At 49.1% G+C, this 14796-nt stretch overlaps 1 protein-coding gene across 3 annotated transcripts in view; it reads left to right on the forward strand.

The window, feature by feature from the left end:
• ATL2 (atlastin GTPase 2) overlaps positions 1-14796 on the forward strand; it is an 822570-nt gene that overhangs the window by 534108 nt on the left and 273666 nt on the right. For all 3 annotated transcript variants that reach the window (XM_069607814.1, XM_069607813.1, XM_069607815.1), the window contains one exon: positions 7857-7995. In XM_069607814.1, the coding sequence (XP_069463915.1) occupies positions 7857-7995 (139 nt within the window). The remainder of the gene's footprint in view (positions 1-7856; positions 7996-14796) is intronic.

Genomic DNA, 14796 nt, shown 5'->3' on the forward strand with positions numbered 1-14796 from the left:
CTCAACAGTTCTTCTTGGGATTGGGACCTCCCGGATGACGTGACGGAGGTGTTGCTTTCGGCCAGGCGTCCTGCAACAAAATCACTGTACCGTTGGCACAAGTTCTGCAACTGGTGCAGAAGTCACAATGTTGATCCTTTTCAGTGCTCAATTCCTATGGTTGTCTTTCTTTGGCCCACAGGGGCCTTCCAGTGGGTACCATTAAGCGTTACTTGGCGCAGCTGTCTATCTTTAAGCGCTCATCTGAAGAATGTTCTTACTTTAAGATTCCTTTTGATTTCTCAATTTCTTAAAGGACTAACTAATGTGTTCCTGCCGTCCCCTTTCCAGGTGCCGGTTTGGGATTTGAATTTGGTTTTGAAATTTGTAATGGGTGTTCCGTTTCCTTTGAGATTACTGTCCTTCAAGACTGTTCTTGGTTGTGGTTACTTCCGCTTGCAGAGTGAGTAAATTGCAGGCACTTTCATCTAAGCAACCCTTTACTGTGTTTCACAAGGACAGGGTTGTACTGCGGGTACGTCCCTCCTTTCTACCTAAGGTAATATCTGAATTTCAATTGAATCAGAAGGTGGTTCTTCCAGGTTTCTACCCTCCTCATCCTGGTAACGAAGGGGGACTCCCATCGGTTGGATCCTAGGAGAGCTCTGAGTTTTTACATTTCTAGGATGTCCAGGGTCAGCGTGGACGATCAACTCTTTGTAGGATATGCTGGACACTGATTGGGCCAGGCTGTTACCAAACAGACCTTGTGCAGGTGTATTATCCTCACTATTATGTAGTGTTACCGATTGGCGGGTAAGGACCCTCCTGAAGGGTTGCGAGCTCATTCCACTAGGGGCGTGGCTACTTCCACAGCCCTCCTGCGGGGGGTTCCTATTAGGAATATTTGTGATGCAGTCGCATGGGCTTCAATCCACACCTTTGTTAAACATTACTCCCTGGATACAATCGTGGTCAGGATATGGGCTTTGGAAAGACGGTTGTTTATTCCGCAATCTGATTGGGTACTCTAAATTATTTTCTCTTCTCCATTTGCTGGTACTGCTTTGGAAGTCTGTCAAAGATGTGCAATATGTTGGACACAATTCATTAGAGTAACAAGTTACTTACCAACTGTTAACATTCTTTCAACTGGATGTTCCGCCAACATATTACAAATCTCCCTCCCAGCCTGCCCCTCAGAAGTTCCTATGCGATAGCCTTACGGAACGTAAGCTGCAATGTGCAGTCAAGCAGGAATGAGACTGGTGCCACACGTTCTGAGGGAAAACATTTAAACTGAGGCTATGGGCACTGTGCGTCCTATTTATAACATCCGGTGACATCGCCCTCGACGGAGGCCTTCGAGGGACATGGACCCAACGGCTTCATAGCAGGACGCCCTCTACTGAAAGTTTCCAAAGTGCACAGCTGTGGACATTAAATATCAAAGGTGTGGAATACATTGAAGGAACATCAAGTCGAAAGAACGTTACCAGTTGGTAAGTAACTGGTTCTTCGGAGTCAATCTGGTTAGATTGACATGCCTCCACCCTTCCTTCTACTCAGAGGGGAGGAACATAGACCTCTTACACCTTCGTCTGTACTCGCGCTTTTGTAAGGCTCCCTCGTGGCAGAACAAACAACCGGTGGGACCTTGCGTAAAGGATTTTGGGTACACTACATGTCACATTATGGATCGTGTTAGTCATGTCCGTGTTTTCTTTTTTTTCGTTCTTTAAAAAAAAGATGTAATACTCAACGATTACCACTAGATGTCCGACTATATGCAGAGAATGTGAATCTAAGCAGATACATTACTCACCATACTCATATTTCTGATGATTGTATGTCTTAAAGTGTATAAAAGGTAAAACTTACCTTTTTAAAGGTGCAACAAGCAACTTGAAAGTATAGAAGTTATTTTACTAGCTTTGAATTATGGTTCACACTTCTAAAAAGTAATAGTTGGTAGTGTTTAATTTTTTCTAAAGTGAATTATAGAAGCCTTCCAATAGGATTTACGTACCTTGACTAGCTGAGTGCTCTTCTAAATGTTTTGTCGGGTTTTGCTTTCCCTGATGTGCTTTAGTGCATTTCTAATAATTTGAGTTGCTTATAGCCCCTCTTAAAAGTAGAATAGGTTACTTACCTACCCTAAATAGCTTTGCCATTCTAAAAAGTGCATCATTGGGTTATGCTTCCCCTGAACTGCTTTGGAGCATTTCTAAAATAGTCATACAGTTCCTACTTGTCTTAGAATAGGATTCCACACTTATGAAAAGTATCCTTGGTTAAAGGGTTTAGGTCTGCGTTGCAGATTGTGGGCGAGTCTGGCCAATCGGGGGAGGTGGAGTCTTCAGCCAACACAGGGAACAAGGAAGTGGGTCGGGAAAGCATGAAGCGATCGCGCAGCCGAAAAAATCAAATGGCAAATGCACAAGGACCTGAAACAGGCACAGGGACACTGGACAACGGGGACCAGAACCTTAACCCACACCAGGCACTTTACTACACTACTCTCTCCACTGACCTGGACGGTCCCCAAGGGCGTTCAACCCACAGCACTTGGGAATAATACCAGTCGCAACAGGCGCTATAAAAACATGTGATGCTTTTCCCAATATTTAGCTTGGCCTACATGTATTTGTAATTATTTTTACAATGCATAGTGTTTCAGTGTTTATTTGGACCATGTGTATGCTTCAATTTCGTTTTACCAAGCTACTGCCCTCACTTTCTCCTAAGATAAGCTTGGCTGCTCTGTCTATGCTGCCTAATGTTCTCGGGGTGGTACAGCCTTCTACTAAGAGTGGAGTTTTGTACTGCCTCAGATATGGTTTTATGAAGCCCTTTGGACTTTAGAAAAGCATTCTTAACAAAGCCCTTGGCAGAGTTGCTGGGATTTAACACCAGAAGAGCCGCAACCAGTCTGGTTTCCTGAGATCCTGGCTGTCTGGTAGCTCCAGAGTGCACAAACAAAAGGATGTTTTGGTGTAGGTTTGCAAGATCTGGCAGAAATCCCACTCTATGCAAGCAACCAACCGTAGACGTGGGGCCTCATGCGCCTCACTTATGAGAAATTGTGCTTCACCACAAACCTGCAACCTCACTCTGCTGTGGTAGCCTCAGCAAAGCTGTACACTAAGCCTTTTACCTCTGGCAGTGCCTCATCACCGGCCTTACTGGGCAAGGATGGCAAACCTCTGGAGGCTTATAGATGCAAGGTCTACACCAAGGCCTTCTTGCACTTCAGGCAGGCAAACACTGATTTGCTTCTGGCTGCCAGTTATCAAAAGCTGTGGAGGGAAATTGGTGACTTACAGGCTTTCCTCCGACCTGAAAAGCAGCATGCCTTTCAATCTGGTCTGTTGGAGGCTAAGCTCCTTGCTTAAGACCTTTTTGTGGAAGCTTGCCAATTGTTTAGATGCCTCCAGTAGAAGCATGGCCTTGGGTATCCGCATGCGTAGTCCCCTGTTCATGCAAACATGTTAACAGTGGTTCAAGACTGGATTCTGGACCTGCCCTTCGACAGCCAGGAATTTTCATCCTTGTTTAAGAGCTCAATAAAAGGGAGACCTTGGCCCAGACGGTTGTCTCTTGCGGTCCTCTCCAAACCCAGGCACAAGCATTTTGAACATTACACTTTGTCCATGCAAGAAAGGCAGAGAACTTTTAGTCTATTTCATTTCTACCAGGACAGGAAGCAGATAACAAGGGGGGTCCTGGGAGACTCTCTGCCAGACATGAGTCCTGGTTACAAGAGCCTTACCCAGAGTCTTTAGCTCACTATCTTTCACAGAGAAGAAATATCCCAAACATATTGGTCTTTGTCCTGCCCTGGGGCAGTCCAGCACCGAAATGCTAGGCAATTCTCCTCTGAACAAGAGTACCAACAGCAACCCCAGACACGTGTTTCGTTCTGGTTGAACCTCATCAGTAGGGTGTAGCTGTGCCTCTCTAAGAATAGTGAGCAAGGGGTCCACGTCTGGATTCCCCTAGTAACTTAGGGTGAAACCCAAAGTTACTTGAAATATGCAGATAACAAGGGGGGTCCTGGGAGACTCTGCCCGACATGAGACCTGGTTACAAGAGCCTTACCCAGAGTCTTTAGCAAGGTTGCCCAGAGCAATTGCCAGTGGTTTAGATTCATTCGAAACCTTCCACCCATCACTTTTGTGGTCAGTTTGTTTCTCCTTGTGAGAGAGGGTATGCCCAGACGTGGGTCCCTTGCTCGCTGCGCCACAAGGAACCAGGCTGCACCTCACTGAGGTCCAACAAGGCCGAAACATGTCTGGGGTTGCTTGGTTTTCTGTGCAGAGGGGACCTGGCCTAGCAGTTCGGGCTGGGCTGCTACCTTCGGTGGCGGCAGCTGCTGACTGATTTGCACATGCCTGGTCCCCTTTTGCAATGGCGCAGACGGGCTAAAAAACGGTGGTGTGGAAGGTTGCCTAGAGCAATTGCCAGTGGTTTAGATTCATTCGAAACCTTCCACCCATCACTTTTGTGGTCACCAGGACAGGAAGGCCAGAAACCCAGGTAGGTCTCGGCACCTATTGAAGGAAGCAGCCACATACCTCTTCCAAGGGCTTCTTTGCAGATCTTTCTCTGGCTGGTTGAGCCAGGTCCACCATACACCTGCAGGCTCCCTTGTCACTTTGCTCACTGGCAGAGCTCAGGACCTGTGACACTTTTCAAAGGACTTCAGTCTTTCGCTTCATCCTCCCCCTTTTAACTTCATCCAGACTGGATCTGCTCCGCTTCTAGGGGAGGTCGATTGGGTAATTTCCATGGAAGCAATCGAGCCCATTTCCCACAACCAAAGTGGACATGATTTGCATTCTATACCCCATTCACAAGACTATTCAGGCTGGCCTGTGGGTTAATTCTAGACCCCTTTACCTTCAATCGTTTTCTGCACAAAGATTAGTTCAAGATGATCACACTGGCTCAGATCCAGAGATCTGTTCAGGACAACTGGTTTTACACTTAAGTCATAGATTTTATACCTGAGCTTTCCCATCCGTGGGAGCCATTTTCAATACATATCCATCTGATTGAATTTGGCTTGGTGCATTGAACAAGCTTATGAACGCAGTAGCTAGCTTCGGCTGCATGGAATACATGGCTATCCTCTACTTGGACGGTTGGTCCTTGTCCCTGGCACTGCAGGCGACTGCGTCAACCCATCTTCTGGTGGTCACTATTCAATCTTGTCTTCCATCCACTATCAGAAATAAACGCTGGTCAATGCCAGAGACTCATTTATTGTGTACCGTGGAGGTTTTGCCATCAACAAAGGATCAGAAATCTTGCTGTCAGTGGACTACTTTCAGCGGAAGCATTTCACCTCTGACTGGTGTTTCCCGATCCTCTGGCTTTGTCAGACTTCATTATTCATTTGCCGGACGCCAGGAGCTCTGTAGTTCTATTTACACTAAACTAAACAATTAAGGAGATCAGACTCCTTTTATCAGTCAGTAGACAGCACTGGGGCCCCAAGGCTCCCTATAGCCAGGTGTCTGCTTTCAGGCATCATTCGATGCTGCACCATGCAGAAGCATGACCCACCCAAGGGCATTCATGCGCTTGCCATCAGGGCGAAAGCCACAACTGTGTGGTTTGTAGTTGGCAAGGCTGCTGCGTGGTCTTTGTCAGCATTCTCAAAATATTTGCATGTTTGGAAATTGAGGTGAGCTGGGAGCTACATTAGCCTGGTTAGCTTGACACCAGCAGCTAACGGGTAATTTTGGCTCCCCAGGCCACTGATGCCAAACACACCTATGTGAATTTTAATCTGCATTTGGGACAATCTATAAATAAACACTAGGACACATGTATACAGCATTTAAAGCATAGGGGGTCATAAACAATGGACACATGGATAGCGTTCCGCAAATCTTTCACGTAAAATGGACATCTATGTACTAGCTCCTTGTTGCCTAGTGGTAGCTCCTGGTCACTTGTTGGTGTTGGATACCCAGGAGCTGCTTTTAGCTCCTGTTAAACCAATCCTAATTTCGAGCCCTGGTATGTTTGGACAGGTTTCGACAGGCTGTCTTACGCAACGGGTTTGCTAATCAACAGGTTTTGACCTCTCCCAAAATCTCACATTAAGGAAAGCGGGACAGGATATAGGAGAAAGCAACTGTTATTTGGCAGGCGCGTGAGGCCGAAGGGAGTAGTCTGCGGGATGAGCGCGCCCTTGCATGTGCCAACTTTAAATGTAACGTTTTGTATTTTGTGGTGCAATAGGCTCCAGTACGTCACCATGGGATGGACTCATCATTATGGTGATCGAGGATTTGTGGACTTAGTACAGTAGACACTATGGTGTCTAATTTGTGTGTTCTTTTAGACTCAATTCTCAACAGATGTTCTGATACTACCATATCCAAATTGCAATGTTCCTACTTGCAGTGTCCAGATGGCAACTTGCTTGCTTTCGTGATGACGGATTTTCAATTGAGTAACTTAGTACTTGACGCACAGCTTAGTTTCTGTAGCGAAACATAGAACCTTTTTGCTCTCACAAATGTATGAGCATTTCGTTTATATTTGTTTTACTGGTGTTAAGGAATGCAATAAACCCAGAATTTTTACACTTGCTTCAAGAAAAAATAAGATTAACCCCCAAAAAGGAAGCCTTCCTCAAAATGCTGACTCAAACTTAACCAAACTATAAATAAAATATTTCCGTTGTGCCACCAGACATAAACATATGCAGCTTAGACTTGGTTTGATTTTTCTGACAATCCTGCACTGTTAATGTGGCAGATCTGCAACATCTCAACTAGTTGGATTTTTTTTTTACAGAAACTCTAACCTTGGCGAGGCTGTTCTCCTCTCTCAAAACATTTTCCAGAAGGGTAGCAAAATCTTGCATCTCAAAGCACTTTCGTATCTAGGTTGGTTAAGTGATAAAATGCCACACGTTAATGGAGAGGATTTGCTCCTGCATGCTCAAGCCTTAACCCCTAAATGTGCTTTCACATTTTCCCCCATGTGCATCACAATATTGCTCCAACATGGAGCCTCTAATCGTATCGCTTACATAACTTCCTGAAAGCCACTCAATATTTCTCTCGTTTGGTGTATTGACATTGCTTTTCTGTTAAAATTTGTTACTCAACCCCTGACGTGATCCTTCCTGTCTTATTCGATTGCCTGCTCAGTAAATCACCTCCCCCCCCCCTTCCATCCGCAACTTGACCCATGGCATTGGTAACACCATGGCAACCAGAGTCCTTGGTTTGCAGCTTCTACCACCTCCCCATACCTTCTGATTGTAACCAATCGTGAATGTCAAATTACATTTTACAGTCTGTTACCCTGAAGAAATATGACCAAGTCGAAGCAAAACCAGCTGTCTGTAGAATGATTAAGTCTGGAAGATATACAGGTCTGTTATGGAGCTGAAACGTTCTTGCTGCGGTAATGTTGTATTGTTAAAGTAGAATGATATGGCATTTATAACGTGCCAAATGAAGATTAATGTGCAGTCACTTCTGTTGACTGGATGACAATCTAGTTGGCGAGTTTACTAACCCTTACTTCAAGCATTCTGTGCATTAGCAATGAATGACACTTTTTGCTGTGTTGTGGGTGGGGGGGGTGGTAGATCTCATATTTGTCACTAATGCTCCATTGTGGAACATAGCGTTGAAAGCTATGGGTGTATTTCGTATTTGCATTCCCTGTTAAGAACTGCTTTCAAATCGGACCCAGTTTCAGGCCTCCTACACTTTAATGCAATAAAACCATATATCAGTGTAAATGCACATTGTTTAACTTATTTGGTTGAGCTAAAAGTTCCTGCATATATTGGATTCCAATAAGAAATCTTCTGGACTACCGTTGTTTCTGTTTTTTTGTAGGTAAAACAAAACCAACATGAAGAGCTCCAGAATGTAAGGAAGCATATTCACTCATGTTTCACTAACCTTGGTTGTTTCCTGTTGCCTCACCCTGGTCTTAAAGTTGCAACCAATCCAAGTTTTGATGGAAGGTTGACGGGTAGGACTTTTTCCACTCAATTAGTGCATTTTTCTTTAACAACGCAGTGTTTATCTCTTCCTTTATTGGACCCTTTGTTGTGGCATATATAATCGAGAAGTGAATGTTGATGGAATTGATAGTTATTAGTTAACTTGATGTCAGGGTACAGTGATTGTGTGAGCCTCAATATGCAATTCCTATGGAATCCTTGCCAACTTGTCTTGATTTGGATTGTTGGTGACCTTGGTGCCATTGAATCTTTGTTTAGCACATGGACTGCAGTTGAGAGCCATATGTAAGTATTCTCCCATCCAAAGGGCCAAGCCTGCACACTTTCAAAACATTGTCATAAAGCTGTGGTTCTCTTAATCCATAAGGTTGTGTTAAACTCAAGCAAGCATGATTGACAATCTAGACACCATTTCCTGTAAATCCGTTTTCAATGCATTGAGTAAATCCAAAATGTAAAGCTCCTGCATGACTGGTTTTTTAATCCCGTATTACATTGTGATTCCAGAGAAGAGCTTCATTATATGTACTACTAGGAAATCTGGACTTAAATGCAGTGCTTGAATGGCTTATGTAACCCCATTAGTTAATTTAAAAGCCTGCTATGGCTTAACTTGTACTAAATGCTGTGCGCTGTGGTGAACACTGCAGACAAGAACTTTGTAGGGCAAGCCATTCCAGAGCGTACTCTTATGTCCTGTCCCCTTTCCTCCACACTGCTTGGGAGTCCTTTCCTAGGGACGGGAGACGGAACCTTTTTCACCAGAAAAAAACACCTTCCCCTTTTAATTTAGAGGCGTCTGCGGTGCGGCCCTGGGAGCATTTGGTACCTTGACTCCGCCCACCAGCAGCACACTTCAGCCCCCTTTTCCGCATCGACGGGAACAGGCCGATTTCAACAGCGCTCCTGGGTTTGGCCCTGCCATGTAATACCACGGGGTCTTCCCTGGATTCTTCCATCTTTTTGTCGTCTGTCATTCACGTACTTTGTCATTCAGGTCCTTGGTCCTCTGAAGTCACGCTCCTCCCTGTCGCATGTAGACTTCAGCAGGTGTCCAGCCTGCAAGGGGGAGCTTTCCTACGTCCAACCCTCAAGCTCTTTGCCTCTGCTGCCTAGTCCCCGACCACGGCTGGGAAGGTTGTACCGTGTGCGCACTGACTCCACTTGCACTGAACAGGCTAGCTAGGTGGAGGGCGCTCTTCGAAAAGTCGCCTCCAGAGGACTTTAAGAACTTCGTCAGGCAGGGGCCCAAGGGAGGGCTGCTATTTTCCATCGCACCCCATAAGGGCGACTCCTTCCCGAGGAAACGCCAGAGCCGGAGGAACCTCTCAGGTTTTTGTACCAGCACACACACCAAGGCTAGTCCAGCTACCGGCCTCACGGCCGAGGAGTCAATAAATCCTTCCGGACACAGTGCTGACGAACCGCAAGGTTATTTTACTGGGTGTACACCTGAGGGGCAACACCCAAGTACTGGCTCTGTCCCGGGGATGGCTGCACGCAGCACTACCAGTGACCATGTCAAGGGCAATACGCCTTCTAGGCCTGAGGTGCAGGGTAGGCCTTATGCTCCACCACCAAGAGTTTTGGAGGAGGCCGGGCCCAGGGAGCCATGCACACAACTTTGGCATGTGGCACGCAGCTCGAGAAAATGGCCACTGTGCCTGACAACATGACTGCTCATCCGATGCCAGTCCTAAGAGCAGGCGGGTGAACGCGTTTCAAGGTGGGACTGGTGTCAACCAGGTACGTGGCCTACAGTCTATCCATCAGCAGTGCATGGCAGGTTCCCCCTGCAACCTAGACATTGTTTTCTGGCCCCAGCAGCCCCCAGCCACTCCATCAATATCACCTGCCACCTCTTCAGCCTCCGTAGACGGGTTCTTCGAAAGGTTCCTGGCACTGATGCAAACCCCCCAGATGGGGGCCATCCTGCGGGATGCAGTCAGGGACTTGCTCCTTCCGGTCACTCCACCAGCGCCAAGTCATTCCTCCCATGGCTCTGGTGCCACAGGCCCCAGCGCAGCCCCTGCTAGCTCCTTTGATTCCGGCTCCCCTGCCTCCCACAGTACAGGCGGTTCCACACCAGCCTCCAATCTACACACCGAAGCCCACATTGCCCAGCACTCCTCAACCCGCTCCAGACCAGCCGGACACCCGGCTGGACAGACTAGGAGGACCCTGACACGCCGTCATCAGCAAAGGCCTTCCACGACCAGCTTGTAGGTTTGGCTGAATATTTAGGCCTTCCTCAACCTGATGTTGAGCAGCCAGCGGAGGGGAGTCTTAGCAGAAGTCTTCACCCTATGACCCTCCCCCCCCCCCTACCAAAACAGGTATCCCGATGCAGGATGTTGTTGCCTTGGACAATAAGGGGTGTCTCAAGCCACACTCGGCCCAACCTTTCAATCAGCACCTCGATGCAAAGTATAAACCTATGGAGGGGGGGGGTCCACTCTTGCTGTCAGCGCACCCTCAACTTCACTCTTCGGTGATTGCTGCAGCGTCACTTTACTCTAAGCCTCAGTCGTAGGCCACCTCTTCCTCAGCGCTGCTAGGCAAGGAGATTATCTTGGAGGCGTACAGGAAGAAACTGTACAGAACGCTTCCTTACACCTGTGTCAATCCAACGTGGATGCCATGCTGGCAGCTGCTAACCAGAGGCTTTGGCAGGAAATGGCGGACTTCCTTCCAGTGCAGAGCCAGACACGCTTCAAAGCTTGTCTAGGATTAGCCAAACTGGTAGCGGAGGACATCATGGAGTCCATCGTGGCCCACATTAATACCACTGGCCGGGCCATCTGCATCGCCACGGACATGAGGACGGCCTGGCTTCTGGCTACTAAATTTAACCCCGATGTTCAGGAACGTATATTGGACCTTCCGTTCAAGGGTAGTGACCTTTCACTCTACCACCGACAAGGAACTAAATTAAAAAGTACAGCTCACAAACTGCGAAGTCTTTATCCTAACAAAAGGCATACACCCAGTCGCATCATTGCTCCGACAGGGGGCGGTCGTTCGGTGGGTTCCGGGGGATTTCAGTAACTGAGGTCGAGACAGCCTGATGGCGCGCCCTGTCAGCACCGGCGCAAACAAAAGGAGGAAGCAAGGGCTTCTTCCAGTCCCCCTAGTCAGCAGCCTTAGAAGGAAAAAAAGCACTCGTCCCTTCTGGTCCACGTGTCTGCAGTGGGGGCAGGCTTGCCTTTCACGTGCAGTTTTTGGCGCCAGAACTTTGCGGACCCCTGGATCCTCTCTGTAGTATCCTCGGGGTACCACCTACTGGTCCCTTCTCCTCCCTCCCCTCCCACAGATTGGGAAGGCAACTCTGTTGGAGATCCGGTCCGGTTGCTCTTTGAAAGCCAGTCAGTGGAAGAAGTCCCAGCCTCCCAGAGAGGATTGGGCTTCTATTCCAGGATTTTCGCCATACAAAAGAAGAAACTGGTAGGCCTGAGAGTTGTCGGACCTATCCAAACACTCACTCCGTCTTCAGAAATTCAAGATGGTTACGCCAGCACTCATTGCAGAGACACTAGACAAGAGAGGCTGGATGTGCTCCCTGGATTTGAAGGTCGCTAATCTTCATGTTTCAATTTGGCAACCACATCGCTCCTTCCTGCACTTCAGGTTCATGGGCTGCCATTTTCAGTACAAGGTGCTTCCCTTTGGCCTCAACTCAGCCCTCAGGAGATTTACCAGACTCATGCGGTGGCAGCCCTCCTCGGGGCCCAGGGCCACCGTGTCTACCCGTACCTGGCCCTGGCTTGTCAGGGTGGAATCTCAGCAGGGGGGGCGTTACCCACACTTCCTCTGCACTTATGAACATGATCCACGACCTGGGGGTTTTCTATCAACCTCAAGATGTCTCAGCTGCAGCCCACGTAGAACCTCACCTTCCTGGGCCTCATCTGGGATACAAGCTCCGAGGTCTTTCCTCGGAGGACAAGATTACGGCTCTCAAGAGAGCCTCTACGTCCTTACCAGAGCAGTGACATCAGCTTGGGTGCTGGCGTAACCACCTTGAATTTCTGAAGACTGAGTGAGTGTTTGGATAGGTCCGACAACTCTCAGGCCTGCCAGTTTCTTCTGGGAGGCTGGGACTTCTTCCACTGACTGGCTTTCAAAGAGCAACCGGACCGGATCTCCAACAGAGTTGCCTTCCCAATCTGTGGGAGGGGAGGGAGGAGAAGGGACCAGTAGTACCAACACCTACTGGGTATCATGCCAGCGGTGGTCCTGGCCGTGCCACACAAGACTAAAGATGAGGTTACAGCTGCACCTCGCAGCCTCATGTCTTCGGGAGAAGGGCTCCCAAGCAGAGCTCATCAGCACACCTCCCTCTCGCCATCCAGACCCCCTCATGGTGGTCCAGCGACTGCAACCTGCGGACGGGCAAGCGTTTCCGGCAGCTGGCCCCGTGGATCACCATCACTATGGACTCCTCCTTGGAAGGCTGCGGGGGCTACTCTGGACAGCTACACCATCCACGTAGTGTGGACCGGATGGGAGGGGGAATCGCATAGCAACTGGCTGGAGCGCAGGGCCATCTGATAGGCTCTCAGGGCCTTCTTTCCTCTCATTGGAGGAAAGCCCGTCCTTATCCAGACTGACAACTCCACCAGCATGTACTATGTCAACAAGCAAAGGGGTGGAGGGGGTACCAGGTCCCCTCCGCTGTGCAGCCTAGCGGTCAGCATGTGGGAATGGGCACTGGAGAACATCTACCTCACAGCCATCCACCTCCCAGGGGAGGCCAACTTGGAAGTGGACAGACTCAGAAGACTGGGAGCAGACAGTTACGACTGGTAATCGAACGACCAGGTACTGCAGGTGGTCTTCAACAAATGGGGCCACCCTCTGGTGGATTTGTTAGCCTCCTGCAACAGGAAGTGCCATCACTTTGCATCTTGGCAGGGGCAGGGCCCCGGCTCCCTGGGTGGTTCATTACAGATTTGGTGGGAAGGCATGACAGCCCATGCCTTTCCTCCCACACCCCTGGTCCATGGGGTCATCCCAAGATGAAGGAAGCTTGTCACCTCAGCAGCATACTGATAGCTCCATGGTGGCCGGCAAGACTGTGGTTCTCAGAGCTACTCGGCCTCACTGATGGAACACCCTTTCACCATCCGGTGGGTCTAGCCCATCTCTTGCCCCAGCCGGGGGGCAGGGTCATCCACCCTGCATACTGAAGATGGCCCTTGCAGCGTGGTTCCTGAGCAGGTCACCCTCAGGCACCTGAGCCTCTCTCAGGCTAACTAAAAGATCATTCAGGGTGCCGGGAGCAAGGCTACCAGAAGCCAGTGCAAGAGTAAATGGACTAGGTTCTGTCATTGGACAGGCTCTAAGGAGATCAACATCCCCCCTTCCACCTACACCCCACCCCCCCCCCTTACATGCACACTGGATGACGTACTCCTTCTCGGCACCCCTCGCGCACTCGGACATACAGGTGGACACGTCGCACCTATCTGGCAACCATAGGGGCCTGCAGAAATTCGGAGGAGGAAGTCTTCTCGTCTTCCAACCCCAAACATCTGGTGGTCTTGTCCAGGCTGTACTCTCCCATCAAGAGGCCATACCCTGTGTGCGACCTCCATGTGGTGTTTGGTGTCTTGGCGCACAAACCCTTTGCGTCAATGGTGTCTGCAGACATCCGGCTGGTCCCCATTAAGACAGCTTTATTGGTGGGCCTCACCTCTGCTCGTAGAGTCAATGAGATCTAGGCTCTGGTGGCCTCAGAACCCTATACCTCTTTCCACAGGGACAAGGTGGTCCTGCAGACACAACCTGCGTTCCTACCTGACGGACCATCCGCTTTCCATCTTAATGAGGAAATAGTCTTGCCTATGTTTTTGCTGACCCAAGGACGAGGCCGAGTCCTGTGCTGTCTGGATGTTGGATGCGCTCTGAAATTTTATCTGGACAGGACCAAGGGCTTCCGCAAGTCGGACGTACTTTTTGTCACCTTCGGGGGGGGGGTGTTGGGGTGGAGAGATCCAGGCCCAGGTATCAGGCAGCCAAGGCTTCTATTGCACGGTGGATGGTTGCTGCCATCAAGGAGGCCTACGACGGGCAGCACAAGCCACTGCCAGCTTACATGCACGCTCATGCGGCCATCGCGTTCCAGCGGCAGGTTCTGTGGCAGTTCGCAAGTAGGGCGGCCACCTGGGCCACACCTTCGGCTTTCTAAAAGCATTACTGTTTGGACTCCAGCACCAAGTCAGACGCGGCCTTCGGACAGGCGGTTCTAAGGAACTTGTTTGCTTAAGGAGGGTCTCCGCTCCACCCTGGGGCTACATTCAGTTGTAAACACCCATGCAGTATGGAGGAAAGGGGACGGGAGGCAAGAGTAATTATAAATTGCTCACTGTAGTGACTAACGTACTCTTAGTCCCCTTTCCTCCATACACCCCACAATCCGCCCCCTAATAATGATATTTTTTATTTATATCGCGCTCTTACACAGGTGTTCCAGAGCGCGACCAGGCAAAGGAAGGAGAACAGGGGAGAAACAAAAACAACGATCTTACTAGGCCCAGTGACATTGAGAACGCGCAAGTGCATGGGGAAGGGAAAAAGGGGGAAAGTGCAGAGCATAGAGAAACAAAATAAATAGTAAGTAAATAAATAATTAGTGTTAGCAGTAGTAGCGCAGCCTGTAAGAGGCAAAGGTGCTAGGTTAGTCAGATAGGGAGTATCTGAGTGCAGAAGAAGAGTGGGTGGGGAACTGTATGGGTACAGACACAGGCCGCAGTGCAGGAGGATGGCAGGGTGAGCAGGTACCTGGGCCCGAGGGGCAGAAGGTGGCC

Source organism: Ambystoma mexicanum, chromosome 4q (genome assembly GCF_040938575.1).
Source record: "Ambystoma mexicanum isolate Mex_15411 chromosome 4q, UKY_AmexF1_1, whole genome shotgun sequence".
Lineage (NCBI taxonomy): Eukaryota > Metazoa > Chordata > Amphibia > Caudata > Ambystomatidae > Ambystoma > Ambystoma mexicanum.